General features: G+C 44.4%; 1 protein-coding gene across 3 annotated transcripts in view; it reads right to left on the reverse strand.

The window, feature by feature from the left end:
* Positions 1-5342, reverse strand: part of RBL2 (RB transcriptional corepressor like 2) — a 71165-nt gene extending 65823 nt beyond the window's left edge. For 2 of the 3 annotated variants that reach the window (XM_064274041.1, XM_003416314.3), the window contains exons 1-2: positions 5035-5342; positions 328-458 (exon numbers count right to left, since the gene is read on the reverse strand). In XM_064274041.1, the coding sequence (XP_064130111.1) occupies positions 328-458; positions 5035-5283 (380 nt within the window). In that variant the 5' untranslated portion in view covers positions 5284-5342. The remainder of the gene's footprint in view (positions 1-327; positions 459-5034) is intronic. The other variant, XM_064274042.1, reaches the window with a different exon arrangement.
* Between the last annotated feature and the right edge of the window lie 9797 nt (positions 5343-15139).

Raw genomic sequence — 15139 nt, forward strand, 5'->3', positions numbered from 1 at the left:
GTTAAAAAGGTAAACACAAAGTTTCTCCATGTCCTTATTTAGAATCCTCCCAGTATTACCATAATAATGAGTCACACCTTCAAGAGTAAACTCTCCCATGTAAGTACCTAATACATTAAAATTTAAATATTTTTCAGCAAAAAATTAAAATATAGTGGATGCTGACCTGGATGTAGTAAAGGAAAACCATAACCTAGCTTCTAAATTCAGCACTCCACGGGTACAAACGCTTGGAAAATAATGAGGAGAGAGAATTCTTACTTACGACTAAGATTTATGAGCTTTTTTATTAGTCACATTCTACTCTTCAAATTCTAACATAGTTACCTCTGCTCTGAACATCGCAGGATTCTAGTTAAAGATACATAGTTTCCTTCAACTGTTCCTTTGCTTACAGTTGGAACACATTTTCTGCAAGCCACATATAAGGCACATGCTAACCAATGAAGATCATTTCCCTGTAAAAGAAAAGTGAATTTTAGCTAATGTGCTATATATACCTCAATATAAAAGAATTCTTACGTTCAAATCAAAAGTATTGTTTATATATCTGTGGCAAACAATTTTCCAATGATGGCCCTATCCTATATGCTCTTTTTATAATGTGATAATGACATTCTCCCACTAAGAGGTAGGAATCTGAGCCTGGGCAGACTTTTTTTTTGGCTCCATAATATCACATTTATTTAAACTGAAATACATATTATTATGTTGTAAAATAACACGGATGATTGATGATGTAGGACAAAAGGCCACGTGGGTTCTCATTCACCTGGGAACATTTTCCAGTATTGGGCAGACTTTTTTAACTGCTTCAACCAACAGCATAGGTAGAAGCGATGCTATGTAGCTTCCAAGATCATAAAGGGCAATAGAGATTCCACCTGGCTCACTATCTCTCTGGACATGTGCCTTGGGAAATCTGGCCAACCAACACTGAAGAAGTCTGGCTGTCTTGAATCACGCCATGCTAGAGAGACCACATGCACAGGCCACTCACATATACAGAGAGATACCCACAGAACCCCAGCTGTGCCAGCCCCTGTTCAAGTCTTCCAGGTGTAAGACACCAGGCTTTGTCAAGCAGAAACACGACTTCTCTACTGTGCCCTGTCTGAATTCCTGACCCAGAGAATTTGTGGGCATAATAAATTGTTTTATGCCACTACGTTTTATGGTAATTTGTCACAGAGCCATAATAACTGGAACAATATTATTGTTTATATAGTTTTTATCTTACTCAAAATCCAGAGAGTGAAAGAAATAAATGAAAAATTAAGCTTTAATATATATTCAACCACTAATTTTATACCTGATCAAACTGTACACACAAATACAGATACATAAAACTTCTTTCTGTAACCACAGGGGCTACTGTGGATCCACTTCTGAACAGCATCCACAGAAATCATTTTTAGGGCATCATTTCTAAAAGATCATCTTCAGCATTATTTCTTTTCAAGATGTGACACACTTTACTCTCCCTATCAGGCCTTTAGTTACACTATAGCCAATGCTGATCTAAATGAAAATGAGAGGAACTGGAAATTCTCTATTTTTCAGGTTACCACATAAACTTGCTTAAAAACCAATTACAATTATTACGACATAGCCACACACACACAAAGATCTGTGTATTAAACATATCTCTGGGAGATTCCTGATTTATCAGATTGCAAAGTAAATTCAGCTTTATAATTAATGAATTTCTCTACTATATCCAGATTTCTTACTAAAAGAGATAAAGTTAAGCAAGTCACACAATTATCCTGTGTTTTAATGAAAGGTTAGTAGATTATCTATAACGGTCCATGTTGGTCCTAGGGAATTCACACCTATATAATACCTACAAAGAGGAAAAAAAACTAGGCTTACATATAAAATTCCATAGTGCTTAAAGAACAAAGCAGAGTGGGGAAGCTCTTTGTAATCTATGCTAAATAGGCCACAGACAACATTAGAGAAGGCTCTGCCTGGTTTATCTTGGTCCTAAAATATATTTGTTAAAAAAGTGCCTGATGCAAAAAATAAGATAGCAGCCATCCTCAAAATTAACAGCCCATAGTCATATACCTATGGGTTTAAACGGATCTGGGTTTGAATTAAGGGTGTGCCATATATTAACTGGAGCCCTGGTGGTACAGTGGTTAAGAACATGGCTGCTAACCAAAAGGTCAGCAGTTCAAATCCACCAGCCACTCCTTGGACACCCTATGGTGCAGTTCTACTCTGTCCTATACAGTCACTATGAGTCAGAATCTACTAGATGGCAACATATTTTTTGGGGGGGGGGGGGGGCAAACTACTTAACAGCTCCAGAGGCTCAGTTTTCTTATCCGAGGACTATGAGAATTAAATGAGTTAACAACTGTAAAGCACAGAAAATACAAGAAATCAAACGGTTAAATTCTTCAACCAGTATTCTGTTCTAAGTATTATATGGGGTGAGCTTTATACTCCATTGTACAGCTCCACGAGACTAACATCCCATGTTATCTCACATTATATATAAATATAAGCTCCATGTGGGTAGAGATTTTTTATCTGTTTTGTTCACTGCTCTAGCCCCAGCACCTGTAACAATGTTTGGGAAATCATTTGCCAATGGAAACCCCGGTGGCGTAGTAGTTAAGTGCTATGGATGCTAACCATAAAGGTCAGCAGTTCAAATCCACCAGGCGGTCCTTGGAAACTCTATGGGGCAGTTTTACTCCATCCTATAACCCTGGTGGCCTAGTGGTAAAGTGCTACTGCTGCTAACCAAGAGGTCGGCAGTTCAAATCCGCCAGGTGCTCCTTGGAAACTCCATTGGGCAGTTCTACTCTGTCCTATAGGGTCGCTATGAGTGGGTTTGGTTTTGTGTTTTTTTGTAGGGTCATTATGAGTCAGAATCGACTAGACGGCAACAGGGGGAAGGGGCAAGAAATATTTGACCAAGGAGTGAACATTCATTTACTAGGTAAACTGGGCTAAGAAACTGAGACTAAAGTTTTAAAAAAATATCAGGTAATCAAACATGAGTTTTCAAAAATAATTCACTTACCATCTACTATGTGTCACTTATGTTTAACACTGGACTTATAAAACTTAACCTCCATGAGTTGAAACACTTTAACTACATGGTGATAACGCTTGTTCTACTTAACGTACAGGATTATACTGAAGGTAAAATAAGAGCTTGTTTAGTGGTGCTTATGCCCTTGACAAAAACCAAACCTAGTGCTGTGGAGTCGATTCCGACTCATAGCAACCCTATAGGACAGAGTAGAACTGCCTGGAGGATTTGAACTGCTGACCTCTTGGTTAGCAGCTGTAGTACTTAGCCACTATGCCACCAGGGTTTCCTATAGCGACCCTATAGGACAGAGTAGAACTCCCCTGTACAGTTTCCAAGGAGCGCCTGGCGGATTCGAACTGCCGAACCTTTGGTTAGCAGCCGTAGCACTTAACCAGTACGCCATCAGGGTTTCCTACAGGGTCGCTATGAATCGGGATTGACTCCACGGCACTGGCTTCTGGGTTATGCCCTTGCCAAAAAAGGGTCCTCCTCTTTGCCTGACCACAGGGAGCATGAGGGATAAACAGGAACATGGCCTATCCAGTTAGATCACCCGAGTATGTGAAAAAGCTTTGTAAACTCTAAAGCGCTGTCAGCACGAGTGTCTACTATGAACCACGAACTACACATTACCTTGTTTAACCTTCAGAACAGCTCTGTGAGGCAGGTACACACATCTTCACTTTAAAAAAAAAACACATCTTCACTTTACATACCAAAAAACTGAGGCTTGGAGTGGTTAAGTAAGTTGTCCAAAGCCACCTAGAGGGGTCAGGTTCTAAGGCCACTATACTACTTTTTTTTTCCTGTAGATATAACAAAGGGGCGTGGGAATTAGCAATTGAATTAGAAGTCTATTAACGCCAGAAGAGCAAAAAATGACTTTACTCAGCAGGGTGACACCTGGGCAAGAACACTCTATTAAGACAGTAAGACCTCGGTTAGGCCTTTGCATCCTGAACATTTTTGCCCGACTCCTTCCACAGATTGTAAACGAAACGACTTCAGAAAACCAAGTGGACTCGTGTTTAAATGCCGCACACACTGGCAGTCGAACAGCTGACAAGCCATCGGACTTCCGTGTCACTCCCCATTGGCCCGGGAAGGGGAGGTGCCCGAGGCGTTGACGGTCACTGGCTAGACTGCCCGTTTTTCTCATCTGCAGCCCGGTGCGAAGAAAAGAACAGAACGTGCCCGGGTCCCGGAGACTGTAAGAGCCCCCTCGGCGACGTCTGGGGTGGTCCCAATCCTGACCTCCTAGTGACAGGTGGGGGCGTGGGTCTCTGACCGGGTAGTCACTTGGCCCGGGGGAGACTCGTCGTAAAAAATAAACACACCCCAAAATTCAGCAGCGCGTGCACTTAAACGGACGCAATGCCTGCACGAAGGCGCCTAGAGACGGGCTGCACGCCGGGGTCTGGCAACGCGGGCACTGCCCCCTGGCTCCCCACGGGCTAGCGGCGCCGGTGCGATCCCTGGCAGTCGGCCCGCGGGCCGGGCAGGGGGCCGGAGGGGTCACGCCGACCCATCTCTGAACCGGCGACCCCAGCACGACCTCGGCCAGGCTGTCACACGCCGAGAAGAGCAGCGAGAGCCGGCTGGCGTTCGCTCGGCGCCGCTAAGACGGCTCTGCAGGCGCGGCGTCCAGGCTACGGCGCGGAGAGCGCGTCCCCGCCTCCCCGGCTGCGCTCCGCGGGTCCGAGCGCTGCCCGGCACCGACCCCGGGCAACAAGGGCCCCGGGAGACAGGGCCCCCGGCGACAAGGGCCCCGGGCGACAAGGGCCCCGGGCGACAACGCCCCCCCGGCGATAAGGCCCCCGGCGACAAGGCCCCCGGGCGACAAGGGCCCCGGGCGACAACGCCCCCCCCGGCGACAAGGCCCCCGGCGACAAGGCCCCCGGCGACAAGGCCCCCGGCGACAAGGCCCCCGGGCGGGGCGCACTAGGCCGGCCCGGCCCCAGCCCCGGCCGGCTCACCTCCAGCGTGTAGCTCTCGCTCATGCGCCGGTAGCTCTCCCAGGCCTCGGCCCGCGCCGTCTCGTCCATGTTGAGGCGGCCGCACAGCTCCTCGAACCGCAGCTGGGTCTGAGCGACCGGCGACAGAGCCGCCTGCGCGGAGTCCTCCGCCTCGCCTTCGCCCTCCTCCTCCTCCTCCGAGGCCGCCGCGGGCGGCGGGGGCGGCGGGGGCGGCGGGGGCGGCGGCGACTGGTCGCTTCCCGACGGCATAGCGCACTCTGGGCGGCAGGTCCTCAGACGAGCCGAGGGCCAGGGCCCGGAGCCATTCAAACCGCGAAGCGCCCGCCTGTCGGCCGTCCTCGCCGGACTGCGCCGCCTCCAACGGCGCCGCACCTCAAATAGGCACCCGTAGTTCTGGGCGTGGCCTGCCGGGAAATGTAGTCCGGGCCGGGTGCCCGCGGGGGCCAAACGCAGGACCGACAACCACGTCCGGGGCAGTGGGTGGGCGTCTCCCTGCGACCGAGCTGGAAGGGCACCTCTGCAGTATACGTACCTCTCGGTCGTGAGGGGGGCCGTCGTGGCTGTACTGCCTAAAAACCTAGCCTAGTGCCGTGCTGTACTGACATCCAAGAAACATGGATGGATACACGAAGGCTTATTGTCCAAGCTGTTCCCAGAAATCATACTTGCTCGTTATCTGAGTTACTTTAGCTAAAAAAAAGAAAAATAGCAAGGGGCTAATTTGCCTAAATTCAAGTCACAGCGCCATTCCTAATTTCGAGTTTTTCCTATGTTTTAAGTTTATGTGACCTTTTAAAGTAATTATTGTTTTTTTTTTTTAAATCTTTCTTTAATGCAATAATTCAATTTTTCCAGTGGGCAAATTTGCATTCTCTATAAGTGACATTGGAAACCCTGGTGGTAGAGTGGCCAAGAGCTACGGCTGCAAATCAAAAGCAGCAGTTCGAATCCACCAGGCGCTCCTTGGGAAGTACCAGGCAGTTCTGCTCTGTCCTATAGAGTCGCTGTGAGTCGGAATCGACTCGACGGCAATGAGTTTGGTTTTTGGTTTTATGAGAGAGAGACATAAAGCCCTGGTGGCGTAGTAGTTAAAAGCTATGGCTGTTAACCAAAAGGTTGGAACCTGGAATCCACGCTATGGGGCACTTCTACTCTGTCCTATAGGGTCGCTGTGAGTCGGATTGATGGCAACAGGTTTGATTTTTGGTTTTCATAAGGGACATATTTGCACTATCATCAACTACCTACCCAGTTGGCTTAACTTTATTCCCTTTTTTATGTTTTTACTTGTTCTTTTCATATGTGTAGTAGACTTGAGTCACTTTAATTCCAGTTCTGTTTGTTTTTAGGGAGCCCTCGTTGCACAGTAATTAAGAGCTGGGCTGCTAACCAAAAGGTCACAGCTCAAATCCACCAGCTGCACCTTGGAAGACCTGTGGAGCAGTTCTGGTCTGTTCTACAGGGTCCCTATAAGTTGAACTCACCCACGACAGGTTTGGTTTGGTTTTTGATTCCTGCCTGAGGAATTGTAAGACATTGCTGTTATTTTTATTTTGCTCAGTGGGTTATCTAAACTGAGGAAAAGAACCCAAGTGCTAGGCCAAAAGAAGGAATTTTTGGAAGCTATATTTTTTATAATGTATAGGAAGGAGAGACCTGGGGTAAGAAAAGGAACTAAAGCAAGTAACAGGATGTTTTAGGAACAATTTTTATTCTATTGTTGTTGAAAGTATACACAGCAAAACACAGACCAACAGTTTCTGCAGGTACAATTCAGAGGCATTGATTGCATTCTTTCAGTTGTGCAAACATTCTTGTCCTCCTTTCCCAAATTGTTGCTCCACCATTAACATAAACTCACTGCCCTCTAAATTTCGTATCTAATCATTTGAGTTGCTGTTGTCACTTTAACCCCATGTACACAGTTCTTAAAAGAGCACAATACTCAAGGCGGGCATTCCTTACTTCACAGTTCTTAAAAGAGCACGATGCTCAAGGCGGGCATTCTTTACCTCACAGTTCTTAAAAGAGCACAATGCTCAAGGCGGGCATTCTTTACTCATTAAGCTAAACGATTGTTTGGTTGAAAGAAGACTGTAGGGGATATTTTTGGTTTAAGGTTCAAAGATTATCTCAGGGCATTTAGTTTTGGGTTAGGAACAATTTGAGACAATGAAACCCTCTCCCTGAAACCTTCATTAAAATTCATGTTAATTAGTATGCTTTTCGATTTGGATTTGCTAAGTGCTGAGTCTCAAGGTGACTATGGGGCAAGAACAGAGGCCCAATATGAATGGTTTATAAATATATATATATATATATATATTTTTTTTAATTTATAAAAAATTCTAGTACTTTCCTTACATTTAGGCTGAGGACACTAAACTTAAAAATAATGATATTGTTTATTTTGGGTACCATTATCAATACTGTACTAGAGGAAAAACTTGAATTGTTTACTGAGGTAAAATTACCTTTGCCATATTTAGTAGAGTTATTTTTATTACCATCAAATATGTATTTTATTAAAATAATATTTGCTTGTCAATATCAATATTTTCAAGTCCTTCTGTGGTGGATTGTCCCTAAAATGGCTACAATGGTATTTCTAGTCTCACATGCTCTTCTAGAACTTGCCATTGAAACCTGAGGGTGAGGGGAGGGGGCTCTTGAGATAACGTGATTTCTGAGGCTTGCTCATAAAATACAATACAGCTTTCATCTCCTGCTGCACCCTGCCCCCCCCCAGCCCCCAGATGTTCACGCTTTCAACCCAGCCACGACACTGAGGAAGCCTGGATCACATGGAGGAGCCCATGGCCCTCAGCCCTAGCCATGTTCAGTGAGCCAGCTTGGAAGCAGATCTTTCAGCCTTCGGTTCGTTGTCCCAGCTGGTTGACCCAGCTGACACCACAAGAAGCAGGGAGTTGATTCGGAGTCATAGCGACCCTATAGGGCAGAGTAGAACTGCTCCATTGGTTTCCAAGCCTGTGATCTTTATGGATGCAGACTGCCACATCTTTCTCCTGCAGAGCAGCTGATGGGTTCAAACCTCTGAACTTTTGATTAGCAGCCTAGCCTTAACCACTGAACCACCAGGGCTCCTTAAACTTGCTATAAAAAAACAAAACTTGCTACACAACCCAGCAATACGACTTCTAGGTATTTACTCAAGAGTAATGAAAACTTAGGAGCTGGTCCATGAGAGAAAGATGTGGCAGTCTGTTTCTGTAAAGATTTACAAGCATGGAAACCCTATGGAGCAGTTCTACTCTGTTCTGTGGGGTCGCTGTGAGTCGGAATTGACTCGATGGCAATGGATATAGTAAGATTATATTAAATGTCATGAGAAATGGCCAGACTTTATAATGGCTATACCATTTTTCATTCCCTCTCACAATGAAATTAAAATTTTTTTTTCCTTTGATCATAAGGCTCAAAGTGTTAAAAAAAAAAAAATTCCTTCTGAATTGAGTTATTAGAACCATGACTTCAACTGTGTTTGTGATTTGTTTCCCATAGGTATTAAAAAAAAAAATGTGTTGCTATCAGTAAGAGCTGTTTGTTGGTTGGTTCAGTTTCCAATTGAGGGTGCTAATTTATATTTCACCTGATATGTGGAGTCTCTTGTTGATACCTGAGTTAATTCACACCTTAATTCTGGTTTATTCAGTCAGGTATTCGTGTCCTTAGGGACTGATACTGTTGAGAGAGGGTCATGCTAGAACCCTTTTGTTAACCATCTGATGTTCTCTTCTCCCAAGAATTGTGTGCCTCGCTAAGAGCCACAAAAACTGTTTAGAATCAGGCTTGACCGGTCCCAGCACCCTCTTGGTGACCTATAGAACATTAAGTGCCTCATGCTTATTAACTCCTCTGCCCCTAGGTGGAGTATAGCTGCCATTTTTTGAATATGTGACCTATGTAACAGTATGTAGGCCCCACTACACCTGTGTAATATGACCAAGAATGTTGTTAATGTGAGTTACACAATCTCTTTGGATGTCAGCCTTATAAAAATAACTGTCCACTACCCCTCGCCAAGCAGGAGGCACTACCCGCAACTGTTCCTTTCCTTGTGAAACGAAATAAAGGTGCCTTTCTGATCTCTCACCTCGGCCTCTTGGTTATTGGCTATGACAATTTGTGCCAAGCAAAACCTGGGGTTTCCCACCTGACAACGCTCTGGGCTCAGTAAGTCTGCCCCTTAGACCAGCTTTGGGTATTGTGAATGAGAATTTGTGGGCTAAAAATTCAATCTACAGTGTAAACTATGAACAATTAACTAGATTTAATACACAGGGAAACCTTGGCACTCCAGGTTAAACACATCCTGTCCTTTTGGCCCATTCTGCTTTTATGAACAGCTATTGCCCACAAGGCTCATTGACGTGGGCTTTGCTCTACCTCCTCTCAACTGAAGGAGCTCTAGTGACACAAAGATAAAGCTCTCACCTGCTAACTGAAAGGTCTGCAGTTTGAACCCATGAGCAGTTCTGCAGGAGGAAAGACCTAGGGATCTACTCCACGATCTGCTCTTCTAAAGATTTCGGCCTAGGAAACCTTGAGAGACAGTTCTGCTCTGTCATATATGGTGTTATGGATTGAATTGTGTCCCTCAAAAATGTGTGTCAGTTTGGCTAGGCCATGAGTCCCAGTATTGTGTCATTTTGTCATCTGATGTGCTTTTCCTATGTGTTGTAAATCCTACCTCTATGATGTTAGTGGAGTGGGATTAGTGGCAGTTATGTTCATGAAGAAGAACTCAGTCTACAAGATTAGGTTGTGTTTTAAGTCAATCTCTTTTGGGATATAAAAGAAGCGAGCAAAGAGACATGGGGACCTCATACCACCAAGAAACAAGAGCCAGGAGAATAGCATATCCTTTGAACCTGGGGTTCCTGCACTGAGAAGCTCCTCAACCAGGGAAGATTAATAACAAGGATTTTCCCCCAGAGCCTATATAGAGAGATAGCCTTCCCCTGGAACTGGTGCCCTGAATTTGGACTTCTGGCCTACTAGACTGTGAGAGAATAAGTTTCTCTTTGTTGAAGCCCATCTACTTGTGGTGTTTCTGTTATAGCAGCACTAGATGACTAAAACAGAATTTGGTATCGGAGTGGGGTGCTGCTCTAACAGATAGCTAAAATGTGGAAGCAGTTTTGAAACTGTGAATGGGTAGAAGCTGGAAGAGTTTTAAGTGCCTTGAGGAGACTGCTGATGGAATTAGGGATGTAAGACAATTCTGGTGAAGGCTCAGAAGGAAGTGAGGGGAGCTGTTACACTGGCGACAGCACAGATAGAAAGAAGCACCATAAGAGAAACAGCAACAGAGAACTGGCAGTGGCAGAACCAGGAGACCAGTATGAGGTGGCACTGGAGCTGACCTACAGAGCAAGAGAGCTGAGTGCCTTCTGGCTGAAGTTTACTGGTGGAGTAGGGTGCCTCCAAGCGCTTAGCGGAAGAGCTACAGAGTTTTGGAACACTTGCCCCAGCAGGGCAGATGCAGGTGGTGAGGCCTGAGGGGCCAAGAGGCCAAGGAACCAGGGAGCAGAGCTGCCTCAATCTCAAAGGGTGGAATCACCACTCAGATGAACTCGGAGAATGGGGTTGCCCAAATTCAAGAGAGCAGAGTTGCCATTCCAGTGGGCCTGGAAGGTGGAGCTGAAGCTTAGAGCCAAGGGGCCTCCGCTGAGAATCCGGACAATGTGGCCAACACCTAGAGTCTGGAGGGCAGGGCCATTGTCTAAACATTTTTAGAGAAGAGAGGATTATTTTCAAGCCTTGAGGGCTAATGTAATGTGTTCTGCCCACTTGCTTGGTGCCTTTTATGCCTTCTTTCCCTCCAGTTTCTCCTATTTGTAATGGAAACGTCTAGCTTGTGCCTGTTCCGCCATTGTACTTTGGAAGCAGATAACTCGTGTTGTAGATTTCACAGATGTAGAGGAATTTAGATTTTGGACTTGGAGTTGATTTAAGACTTTGCTATGATATGATGGGGTAAATGTGTTTTACATGTATCAAGGACATGAATTTTGGGAGGCCAAAGGATGGAATGTTATGGATTGAATTGTGTCCCCCCAAGAATGTGTGTCAACTTGGCCAGGCCGTGATTCCCAGTATTGTGTGATTATCCACTATTTTGTTGTCTGATGTGATTTTCCTGTAAATTCTACCTCTGTGATGTTAATGGAGTGGGATTAGTGGCAGTTATGTTCATGAAGGACTCAATCTACAAGATTAGGTTGTGTTTTAAGTCAATCTGTTTTGAGATACAAAAGAAGTGAGCAGAGAGACATGGGGACCTCATACCACCAAGAAATAAGAGCCAGCAGAATAGCACATCCTTGGAACCCAGGGACCCTGCACTGAGAAGCTCCTCGACTGGAGAAGATTAATAACAAGGACCTTCCCCCAGAGCTGACACAGAGATGAAGCCTTCCCCTAGAGCTGACACCCTGAATTTGTACTTCTAGCCTCCTAGAGTATGAGAGAATAAATTTCTCTTTGTCGAAGCCATCCACTTGTGGTGTTTCTAGTGGCAGCACTAGATGACTAAGACGTATGATCACCATGAGTCTGAATTGACTCTATGATGCACACACAAACACACAGACATCCTCAACTGCTTTGTACTGCTGTGTTTTTGAACACTTTCTATATCTATTTTTGTCTTCTTTCTTTCATTCATGCTGTTTCTTTTCCCTGCTGTCACCGCATCACCCATTTTCTTCTTTTATTGGGGGAGATGGAGATTTGCAAACTAAGTAACTGGGGTGACTGGGATTGTGTGCTAAGAATCAATAGGCCATGAGCAAGGGCCTTGCCTTGAGCAGAAGGCATGGAAATGAATGATTGGGTTTAGGGAGTCAATCTTGGTTATTCAGAGGTTTAGCTCTTGGGTTCTGATTATTCATTCACTCATTCATTAATTTAGCTGGAGATCCTGCTATCCACCCATTCAAATATTCAGCAAGTGTCTACTAAATGTCAAGTACTTTATGAAGCAATGAGACTATAGTAGTGAGTAAGACAAACATGGTCTCTGTCCTCAGGAAACTTGTAATCTCTTGGGAAAAACATATGTGGGACAAGTCTGTTAATTGTCAAGTGTGAGTATATTAGGAAGTAGAGATTCAGGGAGCTATAGGACATTAACCTCTTATGTGTGTCTGTGTTGGGGGAGGTGGGCAAAAAGGCTAGGATCCTTTCTTCCCCCTTTACTTCATTGAGGAGGAACTTGGAAGTCATAGCTAGAGAAAGGTAGAAGGATTCCTTGTAGGCAGAGGAAAGAACTTGTGAAAAGACCCTGGATCAGGATAGCATGGGTGGTTCAAGGTGTTGAAGGAATGTGAACGTGCTTTAAGTGTAAAAAGCGAAAGGGAATAGGCATGAAGTGAAAATACACAGGAAGTCCAAGGCCTGGAAAACATTCTGGACTTGATTCTAAAAGTTATTGGGAACCACTTAAGGTTTTAGGTTAAGGAGGGTGGGTGATGTTCCTCTATCCCCAGAACTTAGAACAGTGTTTGGGACATAATAAGCGTCCGACAAATATTTATTAGCTAAACCTTGGTTTGCCTTCTGTCATGGATTGAATTGTGTCCCCCCAAAATGTGTATCAGTTTAGCTAGGCCATAATTCCCAGTACTGTGTGATTATCCATCATTTTGTCACCTGATATGATTATCCTATGTGTTGTAAATCCTACCTCTATGATGTTAATGAGGCAGGATTAGAGGCAGTTAATGAGGCAGGGCTCAATCTACAAGATTAGGTTGTATCTTAAGCCAATTCTCTTGAGATATAAAAGGGAGACGTGAGCAGAGACAAGGGGACCTCATACCACCAAGAAACAAGAGCCAGAAGAATAGCATATCTTTTGGACCCGAGGTTCCTGCCCTGAGAAGCTCCTACACTAGGGGAAGATTGATGACAAGGACTTTCGTCCATAGACAACAAAGAGAGAAAGCCTTCCCCTGGAACCAGCACCCTGAATTCAGACTTCTTGCCTACTGGACTGTGAGAAAATAAATTCCTCTTTGTTAAAGCCATCCACTTGTGGTATTCTGTTAAAGCAGCACTAGGTAATTAAGATACCTTCCAAACCACAGCTGGATTGTGTGGGGCCCAGTGCTCTTGAAACTAAATATACCATGGTTATATCACATGGTTATATTGGTTATCATCCAGAATGAAAGCCCTTCCAGTCATTTCTCTCTCCCAATTTTCTTAGGATGAAATTTTCCTCTCCATCCCTATCACCCAAATCTTTTCATTGTGTTCTCTGGGAACCCCCAGCTCATTTCCTCATGTCCCTTATGCTTCAAGGCCAGGGAGGGCCTGTGTCCTCCCCATTGCCCACTGTGCTCAGCAGACCCTCATTCCTCTATCCTCTTGAATAAAAATTCTTCGTGGAAGTTTTTGCCCCAAGCCCGATTTCCTCACCTGTCTTCCCTGTCAGGGAATGGTAATATTATTTTTCCAATTGATCAGGCCAAAGCTTTACTTCCTACATTTAGTTCGTCTGCAATTTGTCAGATCAGTCTTCAAACTATTTAAAAATATGAACAATTTTCATCTCCTCCATTGTTAATCATTTCATCCAAGCTACCGTCATCTCTCACCAGAACCACTGCGTTTTCCCCCATCTGGTCTCTCTGCTACCCTTTCTCCTACTAGTTTCTTCTCAACTTATTAGCTAAGGTTACTTTCAAAAACATAACTCACATCCCATCTCTCCTCTACTCAAAACACTTCAATGCTTCCCATCTGATTCAGAGTAAAAGCCAAAAATCAAGAAGATGGCCTTCTAAGAACCTTCAGGATCTGCCACATTACCCACCTCAAAGGCACATCTCCTCCTCTTCTATATCTTTGCCACTCGTCTATATAAGTAAAAATAGACAAATTTGAGATTCGTCAGCATGCAGATGGTGTTTTCAAAGTCACAGGATAGTGGTGCAATCAGCAAGGTAGTGAGTGCAGAAGAGAAGAGACTAAAGGTTGACTCCAATGTTAAGAGGTCTGAGAGAAGGGGAGTTAAAGTCAAGGTGAATTATGGGGACCAAATAATGACCAATAAAGTAGGAGCACCAAGACAGCATAGTGTCTTGGAAGCTAAGTAAGGGAAGGGTATCAAGAGAAGGGAGTTACGTACCTGTATCCAATGATATTAATGGGTCAAATAAAATGACTAGGAAATGAATACTGGACTTAGTAACACTGAGATCTTCCACGGAAGAGCGGTTTTGGCAGAAGGGTGAGAAGGAAATGGACTGAGATGGGCTTAAAAGGGATTTGGAGAAGTGATAAAATATAGATAATTCTTGTGAGTTTTACTGCAAAAGGGAGCAGAAAAATAGTGTGGGAGCTAAAGAGGGAATATGAGGTCAAGAGAGTTGTTTTGGTGGTTGCTTAGTAGTAGTATTGTTGTATGAAGATGGGAGAAACAGGGCATGTTTGGTGTTGATAGAAATGATTCAGATCCACAAATCCCTGGTTCTTTCTGCTTCCTGTCCCCTTAAAGCAGAAGATGAATCCACTGCCCCGTTCTCTGGATCTCTTCCCCTCCCACCCTCTCAGAAATCTTCTGCATTTGATTATACCCTCATTCAACATGCTCCATTGTAGAATCCAAAGCCTGTATTTCAGATTCCTTTTGAGAGCCCAGGGTATAGGGTGGATTGGCTATGAAAGAAATTAGTTGCCTAACCTTGCTCTCATTTCTTGTTTCCCAGTACAACTCTTGACACTAATCTACATGCTCCTTGTACTGCTCCACAAGTAACTTTGTCTCTAAATCCAGTGGTTATGTTTCTATCTTCCTTATATTTTTCTCAGCAGCATCTAACACTAACATTGTTTTGCACTAAAACTCTTCACTTTTCTTTTGGCCTCCATGAAACCACTCTCATTTCTCTGGTATCTCCTTTTTTTTTTTTGGCTCTTCCAGGACTCTGCCCCGGATCTTTTCTTTTCACCCTACTTTCTCTCCCTAGGCAATCTTGACCATTCCCTTGGCTTTGTTCACCATTATCTACATGACTCCTAAATTCACCTCCAGGTGAGACCTGCCTTCTGAGCTCCCAAGTGCCTACCCAAC

This window comes from Loxodonta africana, chromosome 21, assembly GCF_030014295.1.
Source record: "Loxodonta africana isolate mLoxAfr1 chromosome 21, mLoxAfr1.hap2, whole genome shotgun sequence".
In the NCBI taxonomy this organism is placed as follows: Eukaryota; Metazoa; Chordata; class Mammalia; order Proboscidea; family Elephantidae; genus Loxodonta; species Loxodonta africana.